Raw genomic sequence first — 25976 nt, forward strand, 5'->3', positions numbered from 1 at the left:
GGCTTCCATCTTCTTCAAGACCCTGGGGCTTGCCTACAGAGCAGCAAGGGGAACTACACCTCCGTACCTTCAGGCTATGCTAAAACCCTACATCCCAACCCGAGCACTCCATTCCGCCAACTCTGGTCTCATGGCCCTCCCACCCCTACGGGAGGGCAGTTCCTGCTCAGCCCAGTCAAAGCTGTTCTCTGTCCTTGCACCCCAATGGTGGAACAAGCTTGCCCTTAAAGTCAGGACAGTGGAGTCCCTGCCCTTCTTTCGAAAACGCCTGAAACCCTACCTCTTTGAAGAGTATCTTAAATAACTCTCACGGCACCTCCACCCCCGTTAATGTCATACCATTAAATATAGTTTTGTATTGAAGATTTTCTGCAACATGCAGCACTGATTAAATAGCAGATGGTTCATGTTTGTTGCATTGACATAAAATATTTGAAAGAATGTGATCAGAAGGATTTGACGGGATGTTAAAATGTATGATTGAAAATTAAATACAGAGTTAACATTTTATGTGAGGTACCTTAAATGTGACCATGTTAACTTTTACAGCCAATACAGGTGATTTTATAACAAATGCTACAGCATAAGCAAACTGAGCACCATTTATGGGCCTGAGCTACTTAAAGTGACCGATTTGCAGTCAAAATATGTTTAGTGATGTATTCTAACACTGTAAACAACCATTTTAACACTTTCTGAAGAGCTAGAAAAGTTGGGATAATTGTGTGAAACTTCCTGAGAGATTGTCTATATATGGCTAATGGCAGAGAGCCTGGTTGCCTCCACCATCCCTTTTCTAGCGAAGCACGGCCAGTGTTCTCAAAAAGCACCACTTTCTCCCTCACTCTCAAAGAGTGAAGTGCTTTAGGTTTGGGGCTCTGAAATAGCAGTGTGGAGATAGACCATACATATATCGATGAAAATGTATTTTTGTTGTGAGACCCTCTGCTTCCAGGCCTCTTCTCTGTTCTCTTCATGTCTTTTAAAGGATGACTCAAGTACCGGTACTTTTAAAGGACAAAGCGGTACAGCCACGGTTATTTATGTAACCTCCCTTTTAGATATCAAACGTATCCTTGAAAAGGGACAGGATGTGCGTAGTGTACTAACCATGTTTTAATGTGGAACATGGCAGCAGAATGTCATTGGGTAATGTCAGCAGTACTTTACTTGTAGTTCTGAACCCTATCTTTCATCTTGCCCCCCGGTATACTGAAGGAGCCATGTCAGAATGGCAGCTGGTATGGCTGCTTAGTATTTTACTAAAGGCCGGATGAAAGGGGTTTTGTGCAAGAAAGAGTACAAGAAAGGGATTTGAGGGCTGTCAGTGAGTGGACAGATGTTTGATGATCGCTCCAAGATGGACTAAAGTTTGTGGAAGTCAAAATGTATTGTATTACAATTGATTTTAAAAAGTTTTAACAATATCAAATAGTAGCTAACTAGTTAGAAAATATAAGATAATTAATGTATCACTATGTGAGCTTTATCTGTTTTATACAGGTCGGAGCTGCCCTTTCGGACACGTCAATCTTGGATATAAATAATAAAAACACACATCAAAATATTACGTCAACTAGCAAGAGATTAAGAATATTAGTCATCCATAAAGGGCCTTTTCTCAGCTACCATGGATACAAACAAATCTAAATGCAACACACAGACATTGTCCCATAGTCCTGCCATGGCTAAAACTCATAATATCCATGACACAAATGCTTAGTGTGCAGTAAACCGCATCATCGGAAAGATCTCAATTGCATACTTCTCACGTCATCCTCACTCCTCTCTCTTCATCTCCTTCTCAAAACCCATTGGATGAGGTCAGAGGACATGGACCTCTGGCTTTCTCATCCAATTGGTTTTGAGAGGAGATGATGAGAGAGGACGTGAGGAGTATGCAATTGAGATCTTCCCATCATCTGCTTTTCAGCTGGTGTCACATAAGCACTCATTCCCCTTGTGGCGCGTGAATGTGGACATTAGCATTTTACAAACTGAACCGATAAAGCCGTGACAAACTCGCAATCCACAACAAACAAAGCACTCAAAGCACGCATGCCAGCCAACATATCCAAGTTAAGACAACGGCGCAAAAACAAAAACAAACATAACTGGGCTCCACTGACAACACCACCAGATGGCAAATGGGTCCATTTTGTAGCGGCAGAGGGAGGGAAGAGATTTTATCAGTTGCCAGTAAACCGTTGCACAGAAAGTGCTCATAAACAAAGACATTACGCGGACCCCATGGACCGAGTACACAAATAACAGCCCCGTAATGTGGTTAGTCTGGACTCGGGATAGTTCTGTTAGCCTGAGGGTGGCCACAGTAGGAGAACACTGGACTCCACAGTTAGCCATTATCAGATGACAGCTGGCAGATAGAGTCATAATAGGATTCTACTAGGTTCGAGAAGATACCAGTATGGCAATATTTTTTAAACAGAAAGCAGACCAAACTCCTTGGTCCTTTAAACCTGCTGTATGTAAAATATTGTGTGATATAGCTTGGAAAATAAATACATGTGACTGGATGACAACATAATGATTTTTGTTTCCCCCAAAATTTCAGGTCTGCTGAGCGCAAAATTCTGTGCAACTTCCAGTGCACATTTATTGTGTGCACGCTTTTTTTACCTTCCAGCTGATGGCGAAACCAGAGTCGCACCTCATTATTTCTGTCTCATGCACAAATTCATGTTCTTACTCCTATCTATGAACAGAGAAAGTGAAATATCCCTCCATATTAAAAAAGACCCAACGCGCTAATGGTAAGACTAATGGTAGCCAATAGATAAACTTTTCTACTCATTCATTACTGCTGCAGTGCTTGTTGTAGCGCTGTGTGGAAATAGGAAGAATGCGCTCACACAAAGTGCTGAGTGCTGTTGACAGTGCTGAGTGAGAACTTAAACATGAACTCACTCATAAAAACAGCAGCTATTTGCTGTGTTCGTTGACAGGCTCTCTCTAGTCATGATTTTAAACGTTTTGAAATCTTTCAGTATCAACTTTGCTGTAGCTTTCTTTTATGCCTGCTACGTTACTGCAGACACGGTAATCGGAGCCATCGGATTGACCAGCAGTGTGCCTATAGTGCACTGAATTTGCTCTCCGGGCAGGAAGGCAGAGTTTGTACCTTCAGACACATGAAATGTTTAAAAAAAGCAACACTTTACACTTCAACTGTGTATATGTATATATATATATATATACATAGTTGAAGTCGGAAGTTTACATACACTTAGGTTGTAGTCATTAAAACTCGTTTTTCAACCACTCCACAAATTTCTTGTTAACAACTCTAGTTTTGACAAGTAATTTTTCCAACAATTGTTTACTGACAGATTATTTCACTTATAATTCACTGTATCACAATTCCAGTGGGTCAGACGTTTACAATCACTAAGTTTACTGTGCCTTTAAACAGCTTGGAAAATTCCCGAAAATGATCTCATGGCTTTAAAAGCTTCTGATAGGCTAATTGACATAATTTGAGTCAATTGGAGGTGTACCTGTGGATGTATTTCAAGGTACCTGTGGATGTATTTCAAACTCAGTGCCTCTTTGCTTGACATCATGGAAAAATTCAAAAGAAATCAGCCAAGACCTCAGAAAAAAATTGTAGACCTCCACAAGTCTGGTTCATCCTTGGGAGCAATTTCCAAACGCCTGAAGGTACCACGAACACCATGGGACCACGCAGCCTTCATACCGCTCAGGAAGGAGATGCCTTCTGTCTCCTAGAGATGAAGGTACATTGGTGCGAAAAGTGCAAATCAATCCCAGAACAACAGCAAAGAACCTTGTGAAGATGCTGGAGGAAACAGGTACAAAACTATCTATATCCACAATAAAACGAGTCCTATAACGACATAACCTGAAAGGCCGCTCAGCAAGGAAGAAGCCACTGCTCCAAAACCGCCATACAAAATCCAGACTACGGTTTGCAACTGCACATGGGGACAAAGATCATACTTTTTGGAGAAATGTCCTCTGGTCTGATGAAACAAAAATAGAACTTTTTGGCCATAATGACCATCGTTATGTTTGGAGGAAAAAGGGGGAGGCTTGCAAGCCGAAGAACACAATCCCAACCGTGAAGCACGGGGGTGGCAGCATCATGTTGTGGGGGTGCTTTGCTGCAGGAGAGACTGGTGCACTTCACAAAATAGATGGGATCATGAGGTAGGAAAATATGTGGATATATTGAAGCAACATCTCAAGACATCAGTCAGGAAGTTAAAGCTTGGTCGCAAATGGATCTTCCAAATGGACAAGCATACTTCCAAAGTTGTGGCAAAATGGCTTAAGGACAACAAAGTCAAGGTATTGGAGTGGCCATCACAAAGCCCTGACCTCAATCACATAGAACATTTGTGGACAGAACTGAAAAAGCATGTGCGAGCAAGGAGGCCTACAAACCTGACTCAGTTACACCAGCTCTGTCAGGAGGAATGGGCCAAAATTCAAGAGACTTATTGTGGGAAGCTTGTGGAAGGCTATCCGAAACGTTGACCCAAGTTAAACAATTTAAAAGCAATGCTACCAAATACTAAATGAGTGTATGTAAACTTCTTACCCACTGGGAATGTGATGAAAGAAATAAAAGCTGAAATAAATCATTCTCTACTATTATTCTGACATTTCACATTCTTTAAATAAAGTGGTGATCCTAACTGACCTAAAACAGTCAATTTCTACTTGGATTAAATGTCAGGAATTGTGAAAAACTGAGTTTAAATGTATTTGGTTAAGGTGTATGTAAACTTCCGACTTCAAATGTATATATATATTTTTTTTTCGAGGGTGAAATATTACTTGGAATTTGTGAAAATGATAATGCCCTTTTAGTGTAAAATGTTTGAAAAGACCGCCTGAAATTTCAGACGGTTTGGTGGGATGGAGTTTTGGCCTGCCTGGTGACATCACCCTTTAGAATCCATAGCGGCCGTCAATGGCCTTTCTTTACATTTCTGTAGCGGCTGCGAACATCCTTGTTTTTCTAACAATAACATCTGTGTCAATATCTCAAATGAACTTGCTAACAACCTGTTGTCGTATTCTCGCAGCTGTTGTCATCAACCTAAAACAAGAAACAGGGTATGCTGTCATTTGCCTTCAAATTTTTAAAAAGACTTAATTACAAAAAATGATGGCGCTGAAGCGGCCACAACCTTTCACTGTGGAAACGGTTGTATCTATGTTGGTTGGTGATACGGATTCGGACACTCCTTGCACTTTCAAAGTGATGATGTCGAGTAGTTTGAAATAAGTAAAGTGCAGATATACACTGAGTATACCAAACATTAGGAACAACTTCCTAATTTTGAACTGTGCCACCCCATATTGCCCTCAGAACAGCCTCAATTTGTTTGGGGCACGGACTCTAAAAGGTGTTGAAAGCGTTCCACAGAGATGCTGGCCCATGTTGACTCCAATGCTTCCCACAACTGTGTCAAGTTAGCTGGATGTCCTTGGGTTGGTGTCCCATACTTGCTACACAGAGGAAGCTGTTGAGCGTGAAAACGCCAACAGCGTTGCAGTTCTTGTCACAAAATTACCATACCCCGCTCAAAGGCACTTAAATCTTTTGTCTTGCCCATTCGGCCTCCGAATAGCACACATACACAATCCATGTCTCAATTGCTCAAATGATTGCGCTCCGTCTAATTGAAATACTTACAGTGTTTAGTTGTATATAGTCAGCTAACTAGTTGGTTGTTTGTCTTGTTTCTAATAATGTAATTCATATGGAAATGGCCCAAGCTGCTTGTAATAGCTAGCTAGCTAATCTGTCAAGGAAGAAAAGTTGTGTGTGGCGGTAAATTTGGGCTGTGCTTGCGAAGCATCAACCTCAGCTGTCACTTTCACTAGCTAGCCAGTCAGACAACCAGTTAACTAGCCACCAAAATGGAGATGAAATTCATTTGTGTATCTGCTAAGCTCAGGTCATGGTTAGTCATGTCAAAATCAAATCAATTCAAATGTTATTGGTCATGGAGTAACTATACCTAGCTAGCTCACAGACACACGTTGGCCACCTAGCTAACGTGTGTCTGTGAGATGTTTCATATTATACATGCTGCTGCTACAGTTAGAATACAGACAGTACAGTCGTGGCCAAAAGTTTTGAGAATGACACAAATATTAATTTTCACGAAGTCTGCTGCCTCAGTTTGTATGATGGCAATTTGCATATACTCTATAATGTTATGAAGAGTAATCCGATGAATTTCAATTAATTGCAAAGTCCCTCTTTGCCATGCAAGTGAACTGAATCCCCGAAAAACATTTCCACTGCATTTCAGCCCTGCCACAAAAGGACCAGCTGACATCATGTCAGTGATTCTCTCGTTAAACCAGGTGTGAGTGTTGACGAGGACAAGGCTGGAGATCACTATGTCAATGCTGATTGAGTTCGAATAACAGACTGGAATCTTCAAAAGGAGGGTGGTGCTTGGAATCATTGTTCTTCCTCTGTCAATCATGGTTACCTGCAAGGAAACACGTGCCGTCATCATTGCTTTGCACAAAAAGGGCTTCACAGGCAAGGATATTGCTGCCAGTAAGATTGCACCTAAATCATCCATTTATCGGATCCTCAAGAACTTCAAGGAGAGCGGTTCAATTGTTGTAAAGAAAGCTTCAGGATGCTCAAGAAAGTCCAGCAAGCGCCAGGACCGCCTCCTAAAGTTGATTCAGCTGTGGGATCGGGGCACCACCAGTACAGAGCTTGCTCAGGAAAGGCAGCAGGCAGGTGTGCGTGCATCTGCATGCACAGTGAGGCAAAGACTTTTGGAGGATGGCCTGGTGTCAAGAAGGGCAGCAAAGAAGCCACTTCTCTCCAGGAAAAACATCAGGGACAGACTGATATTCTGCAAAGGTACAGGGATTGGACTGCTGAGGACATCAGTAAAGTCATTTTCTCTGATGAATCCCCTTTCCAATTGTTTGGGGCATCCGGAAAAAAGCTTGTCCGGAGAAGACAAGGTGAGCGCTACCATCAGTCATGTGTCATGCCAACAGTAAGCATCCTGAGACCATTCATGTGTGGGGTTGCTTCTCAGCCAAGGGAGTGGGCTCACTCACAATTTTGCCTAAGAACACAGCCATGAATAAAGAATGGTACCAACACATCCTCCGAGAGCAACTTCTCCCAACCATCCAGGAACAGTTTGGTGATGAACAATGTGTTTTCCAGCATGATGGATCACCTTGCCATTAGGCAAAAGTGATAACTAAGTGGCTCGGGGAACAAAACATCAATATTTTGGGTCCATGGCCAGGAAAATCCCCAGACCTTAAAACTTCTTATGGCTGCAGGGGCAGTATTGAGTAGCTTGGATGAAAGGTGCCCATTTCAAACGGCCTGCTCCTTAGTCATAGTTCCTAATATTTGCATATTATTATTAGTATTGGATAGAAAACACTCCAAAGTTTCTAAAACGGTTTGAATTATGTCTGTGAGATTAACAGAACTCATATTGGCAGGCAAAATCCTGAGTTGAAATCAAAACAGCAAGTCAGAAATCTGAGGTTGTCTGTATTAAAGAAATCCAATTGATTTATGACTGAGGTTGCACTGCCTAGGCGTTCCACTAGATGTCAGCAATTAATAGAAATTACAATGAGACTTCTATGATGTTGTGGGAGAGAATGAGAGCAGAATCAGTCAGGTGTCCATCAAGTAGCCATGCGCTAACCATGCCACTTCCTCATGCAAGTCACTGACGTTCCATTGCTCACGCAGACAAGAAGGAATACTCTGGTTGGAACTTTATTGAAGCTATATGTTAAAAACATCCTAATGATTGATTCAGTACTTAGTTTGAAATGTTTCTTCGACCGGTAATATCACATTTTGAAGTTTTTGTCCGATATAACGCTGACCAGAATTAGCGTTTGGATATGTAAACCAGAGGCGCTAACAAAAGAAGGTATTAGGACATAAATAACAGATTTTTTCCAACAAAACAAACATTTATTGTGGACCTGGGATTCCTGCTGTGCTTTCTGATCTAAATCAACAAAGGTAATGAAATATTTATCATGTATTGTTTATTGTATTGTATTGTATATTGTATATTGTATATTGTTTATAGTGATGCTATCTTTGCAGCTGTGGTATGCTAGTTTGAGCGCCGTCTCAGATTATAGCGTGCAATTATTTTTCCGTAAAGTTTTTTTGAAATCTGACATAGCGGTTGCATTAAGGAGAGGTATATCTATAATTCAATGTGTATAACTTGTATTATCATCTTTATTTATAATGAGTATTCATGTTGAAACGAAGGGATATGCAAAGTCACTTGATGTTTTTGCATTTACTGAATCTTGTAGCCTCAATGTAAACTCAGATTTTTTGATATAAATATGAATTTAATCAAACAAAACACGCATGTATTGTGTAACATGAAGTCCTATGAGTGTCATCTGATGAAAATAATCGAAGGTTAGTGATTCATTTTATCTCTATTCTGGTTTTTGTGAAGCTATATTTTGCTGGGAAAAATGGCTGTGATTATTTTTGGTTTTGTGGTGACCTAACATAATCGTTTGTAGTGCTTTCGCTGAAAAGCCTTTTTGAAATCGGACACTTTGGTGGGATTAACAACAAGATTACCTTTAAAATGATATAAGACACATATATGTTTGAGGAATTTTAATTATGAGATTTCTTGTTTTTGAATTTGGCGCCCTGCACTTTCACTGGCTGTTGTCATATTGGTCCCGATATCGCGACTGCAGCCATAAGAATTAATTCCATTGAGAACTTGTGGTCAATCCTCAAGATGCAGGTGGACAAACAAAACCCCACAAATTCTGACAAACTCCAAGCAATGATTATGCAAGAATGGGCTGCCATCAGTCAGGATGTGGCCCAGAAGTTAATTGACAGCATGCCAGGGCAGATTGCAGAGGTCTTGATAAAGAAGGGTCACCACTGCAAATATTGACTTTTAGCATCAACTTCATGTAATTGTCAATAAAATCCTTTGACACATGAAATGCTTGTAATTATACTTCAGTATTCCATAGTAACATCTGACAAAAATATCTAAAGACACTGAGGCAGCAGACTTTGTGAAAATTATATTTGTGTCATTCTCAAAACTTTTGGCCACGACTGTAAACAACTGCCCATGAATGTCTAATAGCGTTTTTGTCTTTCTCTCAGACAATACCGCTTCGATACAGAGAAGTTGATGACTCTCAAGAGATGTGAAAGGTCCCATAACAACAATCTCCCCTTGTATCAAAGTGACTCCGAACACCTCACTGCACCACCCAAACACACCATATGCAAGTATTCCCATTATATGTCATACATTTCCATAACTGTTTCTGCATACCGCTGTGCAAATTAACCTTGGTCTCCAGAGCAAATAAACCTGAATATAAGCCATGTCTACTTATTTGCTGTATTGACATACTAATCTACTGTTTTATTGAAACATGTTTATTTGCAAACAAATAAATTGAAATGATACACCAACCTTTCAAGAAACCATGTTTTCTGTAAAAAAAAAAATGTTAAAAGGAGACTGTATGTCTCAATAATGGGGCATTGAGATGGGCTGTTGGCAAAGATGTGCAACTTTTGAGGGGGGCTTGACTTGTAGAAAGTTGTGTATTGTTGATTATGAACACCTACAGTTGTGCTATTGAGTAGACAAGCACTGCCAACAATATAGTGAATAGGCTAGAAGAGTATACTAACAGCCCCTCTCCCCCATGCCAAAGAACTGACTGCAAGGGTGTGAAAATATTGAGCACTTGGCTTCTAGACAATTTAATGTATTGGGGATTTTGTTTTCTCAAGAGGATATTGTGCTTTCATAAATACTTTTGGCTATCCTGGGTTGTTTCAGAGTCAGAAGATGTTGAGCTTGTTCCGACCTGAACGCTTCAATGTACATTTTAGTCATTTAGCAGACACTTTTCCAGAGAAACTTGTAGGACAAATTAGGGATAAGTGCCTTGATCAAGAGCATATCAGCAAATTTTTCACCTAGTCAGCTCAGGGATTTGAACTAGTGACCTTTTGGTTACTGACTGGCCCCAATGGATCTACAGGCTCCGTTCTACTAAAGCTGGTGTCAAGGTCATCGTCATCAGTAGCAGGATCAGTCTGTAGGACACACAGTAGTCAGTGATTAGCCAACATTTTACTACTTTGTTCACATCAATACACACTCAAACAAGGTACTATATCCACCCACCATCCTCATGTCAATATATCATGCATGCTAACCTTCACACACAATAGCCACCCTCAACAGACACCAGTCGGTTACCCACACCCAATACCTCCTATTCTCCAATTTAGACTTCAAGCCTTGTATGAACAATCAACTTTACCCTCCATAATACAGTGAAAACTACAGTAGAAGTTGTACCCTACTTCTAAACACACCAATTATGACATCAAGACACAGACCACGTTTATGCCTAGCTCCAGTACATTTATTTGCTAATCATGGAGTCATGGAAAGATTTAGCAAAGGTGACTTGTGCTGAGCTTGATGTTGATGCCGCTGCAGATGTTGAGGGGATCGGACTCTAAATAGTCATGTTAGCCTCTGCGGTAGTTAGATACGGTCCGGTAAGCTGTAGCTAATATAACCTAACGAAGCTAACGTTAGCTTGCAAAGTTACAAATCATATCAGTAGAAAGCAGCTGGCTAAATACATTGATTTGCTTGAAATGTCTAGCCAGCGTATTTATGAAAGCTACCTAGCTAGTTAGATTTGGGTTTAGCTAGGTAATGTTAGTTAGCTCAGTTTGCTCAGCTCGTCTTATTTTCTGCTGCGTTGATGTTGGCTGATCGGATGCCTTCCTCTTTGAAGTGAAGGGGAAAATCGATGGAATAGCATCACTTTTCAACATTCGACGACCTGGCAACCCCATCAGTTGAGACTTCTGTTCCGTTTTGAAATCTGGCTACAAACACAGACATTTTGATATTTCTTGGATCAGAGATCTTTCTAAAATGATGAGATGTTCATGTCTCCTCCCTAATAATGGGAGTCGTTGTCCCTAAGGCAGGAAGGCAGGCGATAAGCTTAGCTCCAAAATAAGCCCATAGAAACACATCAGGCTTATTTTGGACAGATTTTGGCGAGATTGAAACCTCTCGCTTCGCCTCTTCCTCTCTGACTAGATCTACCTCCATGGGGCAATAAGTATGTCCTGAAATCATTGTGGTTTGCATACAACCAGGAAATGCAGAAGGCTCGTTTCTACCGGTGAGATGCAGAAACGCTCGTATTTGCGTGTAGTGAGGATTTTTATGACATAACATATTATAAGGGCATATATAGTGAAATAGAGCAGCGGTTAAATTTCTCTTTAAGGTTTTTTCTTTATTCGTTTTTTTTATACCTATTCTTAGACTTGGTGCTTGAACAGTTCAGACTATATCTGTAAATGTTGATTTCATCTACTTCTTATCTGGCTGTAATTGTCACGCCCTGGCCTTAGTATTCTTTGTTTTCTTTATTATTTTAGTTAGGTCAGGGTGTGACATGGGGAATGTTTGTGTTTTGTCTCGTCTTGGGTGGTTATATGGTAAAGGGGGTGTTGGGTTTAGTGTATGGGGTTGTGGTTAATGAATGTGTCTAGGTAAGTCTATGGTTGCCTGAGTGGTTCTCAATCAGAGACAGCTGTCTTTCATTTGTCTCTGATTGGGAGCCATATTTAAGGCAGCCATAGGCATTATGTGTTTGTGGGTAATTGTCTATGTAGAACTTTTGTAGCTTTTGTATTGCACTTACGTTTGTAGCTTCACGGTTGTTTTGTTGTAAGTGTTCGTTTCGTGTTTCACTCATCTCTAATAAAGAGAATGTATTTTTCACATGCTGCGCTTTGGTCCTCTCTCTCACCGCAAGACGATCGTGACAGTAATGATAAGCATGTCTTGATGCTCTTTATTTACCCCCTCTCCTCCCCATTACTTCCCAGCTAAGCCTTGAGGAGGAGGAAGTTGCTTTACTGTACAGCATGACTAATTGACCATGTGCGTAAACTGTACTATTAGAAGATCCGTGTTTCAAGAAAATATACACAAAACCCCTCTTATTTAAAATTAGACAATGGAATGGGAAAGGGCTAAGTATGTCAAACTAGAAAACAAATACATGGCCCTATCCTCCCATAGTAAACCATTTACTTCAGCTTCTTCAGTGAACAGTTCCATTCCTGGCCTCAACCCTATAGGGGTATACTGCACGCTATCCTTTGGCTTCTCACTGACTACCATCCACCTGAACAGACACTACAGCTACAAACACTAGCTAAATAGGGCAGATGCTTTTCTACTGTGTCAGACTAATCTACAATGTGGTCTCTTAAGCCTTGTTCACATTGGCAGTTTTAAGTGAAGCAAATCATTATTTTCTTTGCATATCCGATTAAAATCTATTATTTTTCCTGCAGTCTGGACAGCCAAAAGCCACATGAAATTGGATATTTCAAGCCACATTTCAAACCATCATTCGTAGGTGGTATGAAGTCAGATACAAATCCGATTTCTGGGCATGCGACTTGTGTCTGAACAGTCAAATCTTATTTATTTGCCATCAAGTGGTTTTTAGACTGTTAATTGGCATATCTTGTTTGCTAGCTACTCTGTAGACAGTTTGACAAGAACATAATGTGATAGTTACAATAGCATATTAATTGTTTACAAACTAATTAGTGAATGTGCTAGAAGGCTAAACAGCTGCCTAGATAGCTAGTTGACTGCTGTGGCTAGCCAAAAAGGACTCGTTTTGAAAGTTGGATCATCTTATCCTTGAGGCTTTAAATGTGTTCTTACACTATGATTTTGAACATTCACAGCAACTGGGAAACATCCATGGCAGGCATTGTTGTCACCTTAGCTTGCTACTTAACTTCTGAGTGATATGAAGAACGAGCAGCACCACCAATCAAACTACGCCACTGCGCACACACACACGTTGCTACTATGACAACTAGCATAGCCATGTCAGCAAATGACTGCTGTCTGAACACACACACATCCGATTTGGTCACTTATAACTTGCTGTTTGGACAGTCAGTATTCCAAAATGGATTTGAAAATCCAAACTGATTTGAGCATTAAGGGCTGCAGTGTGAACAAGGCTTTAGACAACTGTAACTCCAGCAGCCTGATGTGTTGTAATACTAGCTGGGACAACATCCCTTGACATGGGATGTGCAATAACCAGGGCTTATTTTCTGTGATGCATCAGACTCTCTCTTTTCCTTAGACACAACACTGGAAGCTAGTTGCTCCCGAATAGGCTGGTGACATGCACATACACCAGATGATGACCCAAGATTGACAGCATTGTTGAGAACTTTAATTTACTATTAATTGCTATATTAGTAGATGCATGATTGTGGTTCCCTGTTTGTTACCTTGGCTTCCCAATTTGATGTCGGTCGAATCGAATTTGTCCTATAATATAACCACTCTGTCAAGGTGGAGACAGTGAGACAGTAGTTAAATGTTGAAGTGAGAAAGCATCAGATATAACTTTCCAAAAGAAACGCACCTGCTGCATTTCGACTACTTCCTATAGATGTTGGATATTAATTTGACCACCCTTTTGCAGGATAACTTTCCTACCATACAGGAAATGTAACACTTGTAGTATATTTGAGGTTTAAAAAGGCTTCTAAAGTGTGTAATTTCCACTTAAAAATTCACATTCCCTGCTGCTGCAGTATTATTTTCCTGCTGTAGCAAACTGGCTCAAATTAAGATCCTACATCTGTACCTTGACTCTCGAGGGAATCTAGTTTATTCTAAGGCAGGTATTCCCAAACTGGCCAAATGCCGTTGGGGGTACGCCAAATAAAAATGTGAATCACATTAAAAATATATATAATGTAAAAAATGATTCACATTTTCAAACAGTCCATTTATATTTTCCAATGGGCTATACATTTGGGCGAGTTTTTCTCTCTCGCCTGAGTAGCCTCGTTTCACTGGCAAAAATTAAATTAAACCATCCAGTGTTCAGCGAAATACCAACAATGTCAAATACAGGTAGCCTAGTCAAATAATTAACATCCAATCACATTAACCGTTACTCTCTCGCGGGAATTCCACTAATGGTCCGTATGTAGCCAAACAGCTGCTGCTCATTCCGTTTGCTCGAAAATGAATAAATGGTTAAAAAAGTAAGGCCCGCGTCCATAAAGACACATACCAGCTCTACTGGTAGTACTGTTACTACCAGCAGTACTACACCTGCACCTGTCGACGACGCAAGTTATTTTTCTTCCACGAGCACATCCAATGCTAGAATAAGTAATTCTACATTTGTTTTTAGCCCAGCTAGCATGGACACTGACAGTTGTGAATCTGATACAGCCGAAGAGCTACTGCCCCCTTACCCGGGAAAGCACCGAACAACAGCCAGGGACGTTGGACCATCGAAGAGGTGCAAATATGATGAGAACTACATTGATTTGGGGTTCACTTATATTGGGAGAAGTGCCTTTCCTCAGCCACAGTGTGTTATACACAACAATTCAAAAGTTTGGGGTCACTTAGAAATGTCCTTGTTTTTGAAAGAAAACCACATTTTTTGTCCGTTAAAATAACATCAAATTGATCAGATATACAGTGTAGACATTGTTAACTTCTTATGATTGCAGGGGCAGTATTGAGTAACTTGGATGAAAGGTGCACAGAGGTGCCCAGAGTAAACGGCCTGCTCCTCAGTCATAGTTGCTAATTTATGCATATTATTAGTATTGGATAGAAAACACTCTGAAGTTTCTAAAACGGTTTGAAATATGTCTGTGAGTATAACAGAACTCATATGGCAGGCAAAAACCTGAGAAAAAATCCAAATAGGAAGTGGAAATTCTGAGGCTGGTCGATTTTTCAACCAAGATCCCATTGAAATCACAGCGAGATATGGATGAGTTTGCACTTCCTACGGCTTACACTATATGTCAACAGTCTGTAGAACCTTGTCTGATGCCTCTACTGTGAAGTGGGGCCGAATGAGAGGGGAATTAGTCAGGTCTGCCATGAACTGACCATTCTTTGACCATGCACGTTCACATGAGAGGGAGCTCTGTTCCATCGCTCATCTGAAGTCAATGTTTCTCCGGTTGGAACGTTATTCAAGATTTATGTTAAAAACATTCTAAAGATTGATTCAATACATCGTTTGACATGTTTCTACGGACTGTTACGGAACTTTTGGACATTTCGTCAGGTTTTAGTGAACGCGCTTCCCTGGCGTTGGATTTGTTTACCAAACACGCTACAAAAATAGCTATTTGGACATAAATGATGGACATTACCGAAAAAGACGAACATTTCTTGTGGAAGTGGGAGTCCTGGGAGTGCATTCCGATGAAGATCAGCAAAGGTAAGTGAAGATTTATAATGCTTTTTATGAGTTTTGTTGACTGCACAATTTGGCGGGTAACTGTATGGCTTGCTTTTGTGGCTGAACGCTGTTTTCAGATTATTGAAAATTGAGTTTTGTCGTAAAGCTTTTTGAAATCTGACACAGCGGTTGCATTAAGAACAAGTGTATCTTTAATTCTATGTAAAACATGTATCTTTCATCAAAGTTTATGATGAGTATTTCTGTTACTTGACGTGGCTCTCTACAATTTCTCCGGATATTTTGGAGGCATTTCTGAACATGGCGCCAATGTAAACTGAGGTTTTTGGATATAAATGTGAACTTAATCGAACAAGACATATATATATTGTGTAACATGAAGTCCTATGAGTGTCATCTGATGAAGATCATCAAAGGTTAGTGATGAATTTTATCTCTATTTGTGCTTTTTGTGACTCCTCTATTTTGCTGGAAAAATGGCTGAATTTTTCTGTGAGTTGGTGGTGACCTAACATAATCGTTTGTGCTGCTTTCGCTGAAAAGCCTATTTGAAATCGGACACTTTGGTGGGATTAACAACAAAATCACCTTTAAAATGGTATAAGATACATGTATATTTGAAGAATTTTAATTATGAGATTTCTGTTTTGCGCCCTGCACTTTCACTGGCTGTTGTCATATCGATCCCGTTAACGGGATTGCAGCCATAAGAAGTTTAATGTTGTAAATGACTATTGTAGCTGGAAACGGCAGATTTTTTACGGAATATCTACATAGCCGTACAAAGACCGATTATCAGCAACTATCACTCCTGTGTTCCAATGGCATGTTGTGTTAGCTAATCCAAGTTTATAATTTTAAAAGGCTAATTGATCATTAGAAAACCCTTTTCCTAGGGTGCTAGGACAGCTGAAAACTGTTGTACTGATTAAAGAAGCAATAAAACTGGCCTTCTTTAGACTAGTTGAGTATCTGAAGCATCAGCCTTTTTGGGTTCGATTACAGGCTCAAAATGGGCAGAAATAAAGAACTTTCTTCTGAAACTCGTCAGTCTATTCTTGTTCTGGGAAATGAAGGATATTCCATGCGAGAAATTGCAAGAAACTGAAGATCTCGTACAACGCTGTGTACTACTCCCTTCACAGAACAGCACAAACTGGCTCTAACCAGAATAGAAAGAGGAGTGGGAGGCCCTGGTGCACAACTGAGCAAGAGGACAAGTACATTAGAGTGTCTATTTTGAGAAACAGACGCCTCACAAGTCCTCAACTGGCAGCTTCATTAAATAGTACCCGCAAAAAACAGTCTCAATGTCAACAGTGAAGAGGCGACTCCGGGATGCTGGCCTTCAAGGCAGAGTTGCAAAGAAAAAGCCATATCTCAGACTGGCCAATAAAAATAAAAGATTAAGATGGGCAAAAGAACACAGACACTGGACAGAGGAACTCTGCCTAGAAGGCCAGCATCCTGGAGACTTAGACTCTCTCCAGAACAACCCAACATTGTAGAGTTATGTGCATCCTTTCAAGCACAACCTTCTCATTAACCTGTGGTGAGTTATTCACAATTTTCAATTAACAAATAAGGTTTTATATGTAAGATGGTTATATAAAGAGCAAAATTATTGATTATTATTATTATATTGTTATTTGTGCCCTGATCCTATAAGAGCTCTTTGTCACTTCCCACGAGCCCGGTTGTGACAGAAACTCACACTCATTCTTATGTTTAATAATTTTATTGTATAGTGTGTGTGTGGCAGGCTGTGATGGCAATGATGACATTTGAGAGTGCGCTGACCCTGGTGCTAGAGGGGGTACACAGCTGGAGGTTGAATGTTTGAAGGGGTACGGGACTATAAAAAGTTTGGGAACCACTGTTCTAAGGCATCTCCGATGACTCCTTCCTTGTGTGTTTCTGCGCCCATTATATGTTGCTTCAAGTGTGTCTTTCTAATTGTTTTATTTGTATTGCTCATCTCACACAACACACGGCTTCATTACAATTAATTTGCTCCTCCATGTTGCCAATTTGTGCATCCTCGTGCTCATTGCAACAGTTACCGTTGATGTCGAAGAAGGAGCACTGAAGAGCTGCCAGGAGGATTGTGGTTAGAAAACACTGTTCACCACACTGTGTTCTGGTCCAGTGCCCTTGGGGCGAAGCAGAAGCACTCTACGTGCTAATGCGTTTCCCCCATTCTGTCCAAGACAATCAGATCTAATTGTTCCAAGTTTGTACAGCAGCAGATGAAGCATATGATTTTAGCAATAGTGTATAACCACCTGTTGGCCATGAAGCACTGATATGTTTCTAACATTCTGACCAAGACAATCAGATCTAATGGCTCAAAATCCATTCAACAACAGACTAAAGCATATGCTCTCAGCAGCCATACCAATACCATACTAGTACCACCTGTCCTATTACCTCTCTAGTCTATTGTTGAAGGTACTTGGACCTGGCATTTCTGTACAGTCTGTATCCAACCTACACTCACTATTGCACTTTGAAACAATTATGTCACAACTAGGCCTAGTTGTTTTGGCCATACCGTAAGTAAATGTCAGTGTTGGAAAAAGTACCCAATTGTCATACTTGAGTAAAAGTAAAGATACCTTAATAGAAAAAAAGTGAAAGTCTCCCAGTAAAATATTAATTGAGTAAAAGTTTCTGGTTTTAGATATACTTAAGTATGAAAAGTAAATGTAATTGCAGAAACATACTTAAGTATCAAAAGTAAAAGTATGTTGACATCTAGTGGAAGGCATAGAAACGGCAATTTGAGTCATTAGTCAATGGATACTGTAATGGCAGTGAATAGAAAACTACAAAACCAAAAAGAAAAATACTTCCTGAATGGATTTTTCTCAGGTTTTTGCCTGCCAAATCAGTTCTGTTATACTCACAGACACTATCTTAACAGTTTTGGAAACGTTAGAGTGTTTTCTATCCAAATCTACCAGTTATATGCATATCATATCTTCTTGGTCCGAGAAGCAGGCAGTTTAATTTGGGCATGCATTTCATCCAAAATTCCAAATGCTGCCCCGACCCTAGAGAAAGTACTTTACACCACTGGTAACTCTACAAAACAATTAGTCCTCGACAATGTAAGCCGTTATATAACGGTTGAAGAAGGGCTTGATTCCACTTCAAATCAAGGCTACTTTAATGCTGAGTGCAACTCCATGTTCCTTTCCCCTCTCGATAAGAGAGCTTTGCGCCGTCTGCAAGGTCATAGCTCAACATCTGTCAAAGTCAGCCTATTCCACCCACTCCGTGCTGTTGCCATTCCATCCCCCAATCTGGTGCAGGATTATAGGATAGGCAGGGCATCCCTAAACCCTCTGCATGTCACTCTGTATGGATTAAGCCTTTACTGTGCTGCCATGCTGTCACACTAACCTTTATTCACTATAGTGTTAAAAAGACCCACAACAGCACCCATTGGAGGGAAATTGTAGGAAATAGATAACGGGTCTGTAAAAGTGACATGCTTGAGTGACACTCGCATGTCAGTGGATGGACAGCCTGCACAGTCATCAACAGGGTAGCTTCTTTTTAATGTTGTCAATAGTGTTTAGTTGCCTAACGACTCACACTGAATTCACACTGAATTCTTCCGCTGCTCTATCGTTAGTTACATACTTCAGTCTGAGACTGCCATTATTGAAGTTGATTGTGGTGACGTTAAAATGAGGGATGTTGTAAATAGTCCGGTGGCCATTTGATTAATTGTTCAGCAGTCTTATGGCTTGGGGGTAGAAGCTGTTAAGGAGCCTTTTGGTCCTAGACTTGGCGCTCCGGTACCGCTTGCAGTGCGGTAGTAGAGAAAACAGTATATAACTTTGATGACTAGAGTCTCTGACAATTTTTATGGGCTTTCCTCTGACACCTCCTATTATATAGGTCCTAGATGGCAGGAAGCTTGGCCCCCGTGATGTACTGGGCCGCACATCATGGTCTAGAATGGTCTAGAATGGATTTCCATTCTTGAAATTTTCAGGGAGGTACTCAGATCCAAACTCATTTGCTTTGAAGAACCTAACATTCATAGGCGAGGTGTAACGTTTGGCTGGAGTGTTTGGGGAGCCGGGCAAAGTGATTAGTGCTCTCATAAGGGATTTGCTTTTAGAGCATTCAGACAGTGGGTGACACGAAAACCACTCACTGTAAGACACAAGAAATTCAAAACGGGCTTGTCACAGGATGTGCATTCCTTTGGCAGGAGAGACTGGGGCAGGCGAGACTGGGGCATATGCACACACACGTCACACACACACGCACATACGAACACAACAGTAGCTTGATACTAATAGCTCATACTGTATGTACGCACGCACGCACGCATACACACACATACGCACAGACAGACACAGACAACAGGAGCCTGCCAGCCTCGCTGTTTGGCCGGCTGCTTGCGTGTGGATGTAAACAGCCCTCGTGCCGAGACTCAACAGCATGCCTACAAATCCGTCCGGAGCCCACTACACACACTGAGTATACAAAACACTAAGAATACCTGCTCTTTCCATGACATAGACTGACCAGGTGAAAGCTATGACCCCTTATTGATATCACTTGTTAAATCCACTTCAATCAGTGTAGATGAAGGGGAGGAGACAGATTAAAGAAGGATTTTTGAGACAACTGAGACATGGTGAGGGTGAATGGGCAAGACAATACATTTAAGTGCCTTTGAACAGGGTATGGTAGTAGGTGCCAGGTGCAAAGGTTTGTGTCAAGAACTGCAACGCTGCTGGATTTTTCACACTCAACAGTTTCCTGTGTGTATCAAGAATGGTCTACCACCCAAAAGAGATTCAGCCAACTTGACACAACTATGGGATGCATTGGAGTCAACATTGGCCAGCATCCCTGTGGAACGCTTTCGACACCTTGTAGAGTCCATGCCCGACAAATTGAGGCTGTTCTGAGGGCAAAAGGGGGCGGATGTTTCGCCGAGAATGACACAAAGCTCTCCCGGCACTGCCGAGAATGACGCAAAGCTCTCCCGGCACTGCCGAGAATGACGCAAAGCTCTCCCGGGAATGGAGAATGACGCAAAGCTCTCCCGGGACTGCCGAGAATGACGCAAAGCTCTCCCGGGACTGCCGAGAATGACGCAAAGCTCTCCCGGGACTGCCGAGAATGACGCAAAGCTCTCCCGGGACTGCCGAGAATGACGCAAAGCTCTCCCGGGACTGCCCAGAATGACGCAAAGCTCTCCCGGGACTGCGGTGCAGAAGAAATAGCCCACAGAGCAGTGTTCTAGAGCAGTGTTCACTAACCGGTCGATCCCGATCGACCTCCAAGGCATTCCTAGTCAATCGAAAACCATTTCTGTAAAAAAAACAACTTTAAAGCCTGGTGTTCCTATTTAAAATAAAATATATTTGTCTCTGGCTGTTAGCAGTAGGTGCACCTGATTCAGCTGCCTTGTGTGCCGGGTAGGTGAACTGCTGCCATTTTGAACCATTTCATGTGTCTGAAGATACAAACTCTGCCTTCCCGGCGGCCCGGGGAGCAAATCCAGTGCACTATAGACCTACCACTGGCCAATCGGATGGCTCAGATTACCATGTCTGCAGTAACGTAGCAGGCATTAAAGAAAGCTACAGCAAAGTTGATGCTCTGAGATTTCAAAACGTTTAAAACCATGACTAGAGAAAAACTGTCAACAAATAAAGCAAAGAGCTACTGTGAGTTCATGTTTAAGTTCTTACTCAGCACTATCATCCCTTTTATAAGCCATAAAATGTGCGTTTTTCCTATTTCCACTCAGCGCTACAACAAGCACTGTAGAGCATGTGAGTGAGTAGTGACGAGTGAGTAGGAAAGTGTATCTATAGGCTTGAGTTGTTGTTATTATTAGCAGCTTGGGTCTTTTTAATATCAAGGAATATTTCACTTTCTCTGTTCATAGGAGTAACAACATGAATTTGTACATGAATTTGTGCATCCTTTTTTGGTCAGTGTCAGTGGAGGAAAGGGAGAGGAAGGATGTTGAGAGGTTGACCCTCAGTGTGCTGCTCTCTCCCTCCGCTGAGACTGACCATCAGATGCAGGCACCATCAGCCCAGTAAAATAAAAATAAAAAGGTAATTATTTAAATGTACGCTCACTCATTATTTAAATGTACGCTCAGATTTATTACCGGTGTGATCATATAGCCTTCCTCAAATTTAGAAATCTATATTTTTTTAAATGGCCTGAACAACAATGCATTGGCAGGGCAAATCAAACAAAGCCAATACGCGGTGATAATGTATTGGGCCTATAGCTGACTGCATAAACCTCATTGCTACAGTATTATTTTTAATTGGTTAATGTAGCATAGGCTTACGTTCTTCAAGTAATGTAAAAAAAAATCTGAGCGGTAGATCTCGGCTTGTATTTTGACTCAGAAAGAGGTATTGATTCAGAAAAGGTTGATGACCACTGTTCTAGAGTTTCCCTTGTTAACACAAGCAACATTTCCCTTTACTGTGGTAATTGTGATTGAATCAACGCAATAGCCACTTTCAATGCAACATACCGAAACAAAACAAACTATGCAAGATAATTTGTTGTAGATAGAACGCATCGGAGTAGGATTCTATTGCATTGACATGTACGACTCATCCCATACTCTACAGAGACTGGTGCGGCATAAACAATCAGAGCTGCAGTAGGCCTATACACAAATAGACCTATCCAATATATATGGATCTGTGCCATTTACTTTGAACTGGACTGTGTTTACAGCATGAGCGGTCGTTGCTGCACTTGTTTTGAGATCAAAGCGAGAGCTGCATGTAGCCACGTGTGCACATTCTGTTCATTTCTTTTGCTAGTTAGTGAGTTATTAGCCCAGGTATAGATCATTTGTAGTCAACAATAGGGGAGTGATTGCTGTTGTAGGAAGCACAAAATGTGTACATTTTTTAAAAATCTATAAAAAAGTGAGTCAGGTAAAGAGCTTTTTTTGGTCATAAAAGGGCAGTTTTTTGAGAACAAGTTGTCATTTACAACTCCGACCTGGCCAAGATAAAGCAAAGCAGTGCGACAAAAACAACAACACAGAGTTACACATGGGACAAACAAACGTACAGTCAATAACACAATAGAAAAATCTATATACAGTGTGTGCAAAGGAGTTAAGGCAGTAAATGGGCCAAAATGACGAAGTAATTACAATTTAGCAATTTACACTGGAGTGATAGATGTGCAGATGAGGATGTGCAAGTAGAAATACTGGTGTGCAAAAGAGCAGAAAAACAAATATGGGGATGAGATAGGTGGTTGGATGGGCTATTTACAGATGGGCTGTGTACAGTTGCAGTGATTGGTCAGCTGCTCTGACAGCCAATGCTTAAAGTTAGCGAGGGAGATATAAGTCTCCAACTTCAGTGATTTTTGCAATTCGTTCCAGTCATTGGCAGCAGAGAACTGGAAGGAAAGGCGGCCAAAGGAAGTGTTGGCTTTGGGGATGACCAGTGAAATATACTTGCTGGAGCTCGTGCTACGGCTGGGTGTCGCTATGGTGACCAGTGAGCTGAGATAAGGCAGAGCTTTACCTAGCAAAGACTTATAGATCACCGGGAGCCAGTTGTATTTTGAGACAGGCTTGAATAAGCTAAGTAGCCAATAGGCAGAGGGTAGCATAATTTGTCTGATTCTCTGTAACAATGGTATGGGTATAATAATGCAGTTTATTTTGTAAAGTGGTTTCTTGCATCAAACAACAACAATATTTCTGGTCACCTCCTTCTCTGAAGGACAAGTGGATAAACAGGTTAATGTCAATCCCTGCATGTTTTTTTTCCAAAAGTCTCATGGAATGTAGGCCTACATTGAACACCAGACATTGGCTGCTACTGTACTCTGGTAGGTCTACATTATGATCAAATAGCCACAGTAGCCTACTTGGCCACTGTCTGAAACTGTAACTTAAACTGGGTACAGCCTCAGTGTTCACAGTAAACGCGCATTGAGTGCAACTCAATATTAAGAAGGTGTTCCTAATGTTAGGTATACTCAGTGTATATCCTGCCTGCTAATTTACAACTACTCAACGAAGGCATGAAGCTTCAGCACAACAAGCACATAAGCCCAGCCTTTTCACATCACGTGTAATCACATCACCTTTCTTACACTGGTAGAATAATTATTTTTGTTGATCTGTGCTTATGGTACCTACGGAAGTCTATAGTGTATGAGTGCAGGAGTGGTATTGCATGCTGGGAAGGAAGCAACAGCCGCTCTGCGGCAGCAACAGTTGGCTCTCAACAGTCAGAGAGTTAGCTACGCCACAGACAGGGAGACGCACCGGCACTCGGCAACCACAGTTGGAAGGAAAAGGAGAGTGGAGAAGAGAAAGAGGTCAAAAAAGACACAGCCACACCAGATGGTCACTCGGCAACCAGACACTGAAGGAAGGAACAAAGGAAGAAAAAGAGGACAAAAGAGAGAGAATGTCTCTACTCACTTGAGTCGTCCGAGTCATAGCCCTCCACGTCCGGTTCCTCCTCCTTCTTGCCGGTCGCCGCGGGTGTTGGGGCGGCGGCACCGCCAAACGCCCGGTCCGGGTCGTCACCGGTGTGGGAGCGGGCCGGGTCATCCCCAGAGTTGTGGCTGGCGGAGGAGGAGCGCAGCGAGCCGGCCCGGCTGAGGGCAGGGGGTGCTGTCGGGGGGAGACCCCGCGGGTAGCGGGGGAAGTAATCAGAGATCTGCTTGATGGGCTGGATGGGGCCAGGGCACACGTCAATGGCCATGTGCTCCTGGATGCTGATGGTGGTCTTCTCGCCTTTGCGTTGTGTCATGCATGCGGTCCCTTGGAGCGCCCACCCAGCCCAGTCAAGACCCAGTCAAAACAATAACTATTCCCCAGGTGTCCCCAAATACACAAAAAAGGCTCCTCGAAAGTAAACACCAAAGCCAGCCAGAGAAAAAAAATATGAAATTTTAAGTTGTTCCTCTGAAGTCTATCCCTGAAAAGAAAGCCAGTAGCCTGAGTGGAGAGAGAGCTCCTGGCTGTTAGTGAGATGAGTAGGTCCTGGTGGCTCCTCGGACTCCCCCCCTCTAGCTTGTGCTGCACTGGGCTACATGGAGAGCCGTGGCTGGTCCGCCCTGCACGCTCTAACCATGCTGTCTGTCTGCCTCACACACTGCTGCCTGCCTGCTCTCTCTACCTCTACAACGCACCCTGCACACGGCTGCCGTTTGTTTGTGCGCGTGAGAGAGAGGGGGGGTGTGGGGGGAGATTAGTGAGGAAGGAGGTGGGCTCAGCTGATGTCACCTCTTAGCAACCAAGCGGTAAACAGGGACCGCCGGTGCGGGTACTTAATTATGCTATTAGTCCCCATCCATCTGTCAGAGAGAGGGAGGCTCTGTCGTGTGTGAGAGAAAGAGCATAAAGAGAGAGATTGCAGAGAATACCTATGTGTGTGCATGCCTGTGTGCTGTGGAGTGAAAGATAAAATGTGTCTTTGAGGGAGCGCGTCTCTGTTATAGGAGCACTATCGCAAATGTAAGTGTGTGTGTGAAAGAGAAGTGAATAGCTCCGTGTGAGTGTGGGGACTGTAGAGCATAGGCATAATGTGTGTCTGTAAGGAAGAGTGTCTGTGTACTTATGAGGAGCACTAGCGTTCGTGTACGTATATATGTATGTGTTGGTGAGAGAGAGAGCGAGCGAGCAAGCTAGCGACAAAGAGAAAGAAAGAAAAAAGAAAGAGAGGCAAAGTATTTTGGGGAGGGAGGGGGCCCTGGGGTATCTCTGACCAGCCCATGTTTGGGATTAGCAGTGAGACAATTAAACATTGGTCACCTTCTATCAAACAAATATCTAGAGCAACAGTTGCTGAATAACAAAGATCACAATTACAATTAAGAATTGAAAAATGGAATGTCTGTGTAATCGAGTGGTAACACTGGCTGTGTTTAGATAGGCAGCCCAATTCTGATATTTTTTTCATTAATTGGGCTCTGATGTGATTGGTCAAAAGACCAATTAGTGGAAAAAAGATCAGAATTGGGCTGCCTGTCTAAACGCAGCCTTAGAGCCCAGATTGTTGTGGGTTCAAACCCCACAACCACCTATGATGTTATCAGGTCTTAATTTAAAATCAGTCCTTTTCAACTTTTTAAAATTAACTCACGGTTACGTAGAGTGGACAAACAACCTCCCCTTGGGTGGGACGTCATTACTGTTTTTGAAAATCACTGAATTTTCTAAAGACATTTTCTTCGTACCTTTTTTTGACTACATAACGTTAACAAATTGTCATTTTCATAGTGGTATGGTGCTGGGGATAATGTATGAGTTTAAAAAGTAGTGAAATATCCATTTACATGTCAAAAAAATGTGACTTTAAATGCCTTCTGCAAAGCACTGTGTTTGAAAATGGCCCACAAACATTGATTCTGTGTGATTTTCAGATCTAGACTGTGCTCAGCCTTGGTTGTTCATTGTGGCTGTTGACACAGGTAGCGTGACAATGCTGACAAAAGTGAACAGCAGCTGTCAAAGACAGCAACACTTTTCTTGTTGCCTGCTCAAAATGCAAATGGTGATGCATCGATCACACTGGGAATTTAGACATCCGTAAGAGTGACTTTAA

General features: G+C 41.7%; 1 protein-coding gene across 1 annotated transcript in view; it reads right to left on the reverse strand.

Moving 5' to 3' along the window:
• LOC129868134 (double C2-like domain-containing protein beta) overlaps positions 1 to 24942 on the reverse strand; it is a 184437-nt gene extending 159495 nt beyond the window's left edge. Inside the window, exon 1 of the mRNA XM_055941804.1 lies at positions 23846 to 24942. Within this exon, the coding sequence (XP_055797779.1) occupies positions 23846 to 24179 (334 nt within the window). The 5' untranslated portion in view covers positions 24180 to 24942. The remainder of the gene's footprint in view (positions 1 to 23845) is intronic.
• Positions 24943 to 25976: the final 1034 nt, after the last annotated feature.

The sequence above is a fragment of the Salvelinus fontinalis genome, chromosome 13 (genome assembly GCF_029448725.1).
Source record: "Salvelinus fontinalis isolate EN_2023a chromosome 13, ASM2944872v1, whole genome shotgun sequence".
Taxonomy (NCBI): Eukaryota; Metazoa; Chordata; class Actinopteri; order Salmoniformes; family Salmonidae; genus Salvelinus; species Salvelinus fontinalis.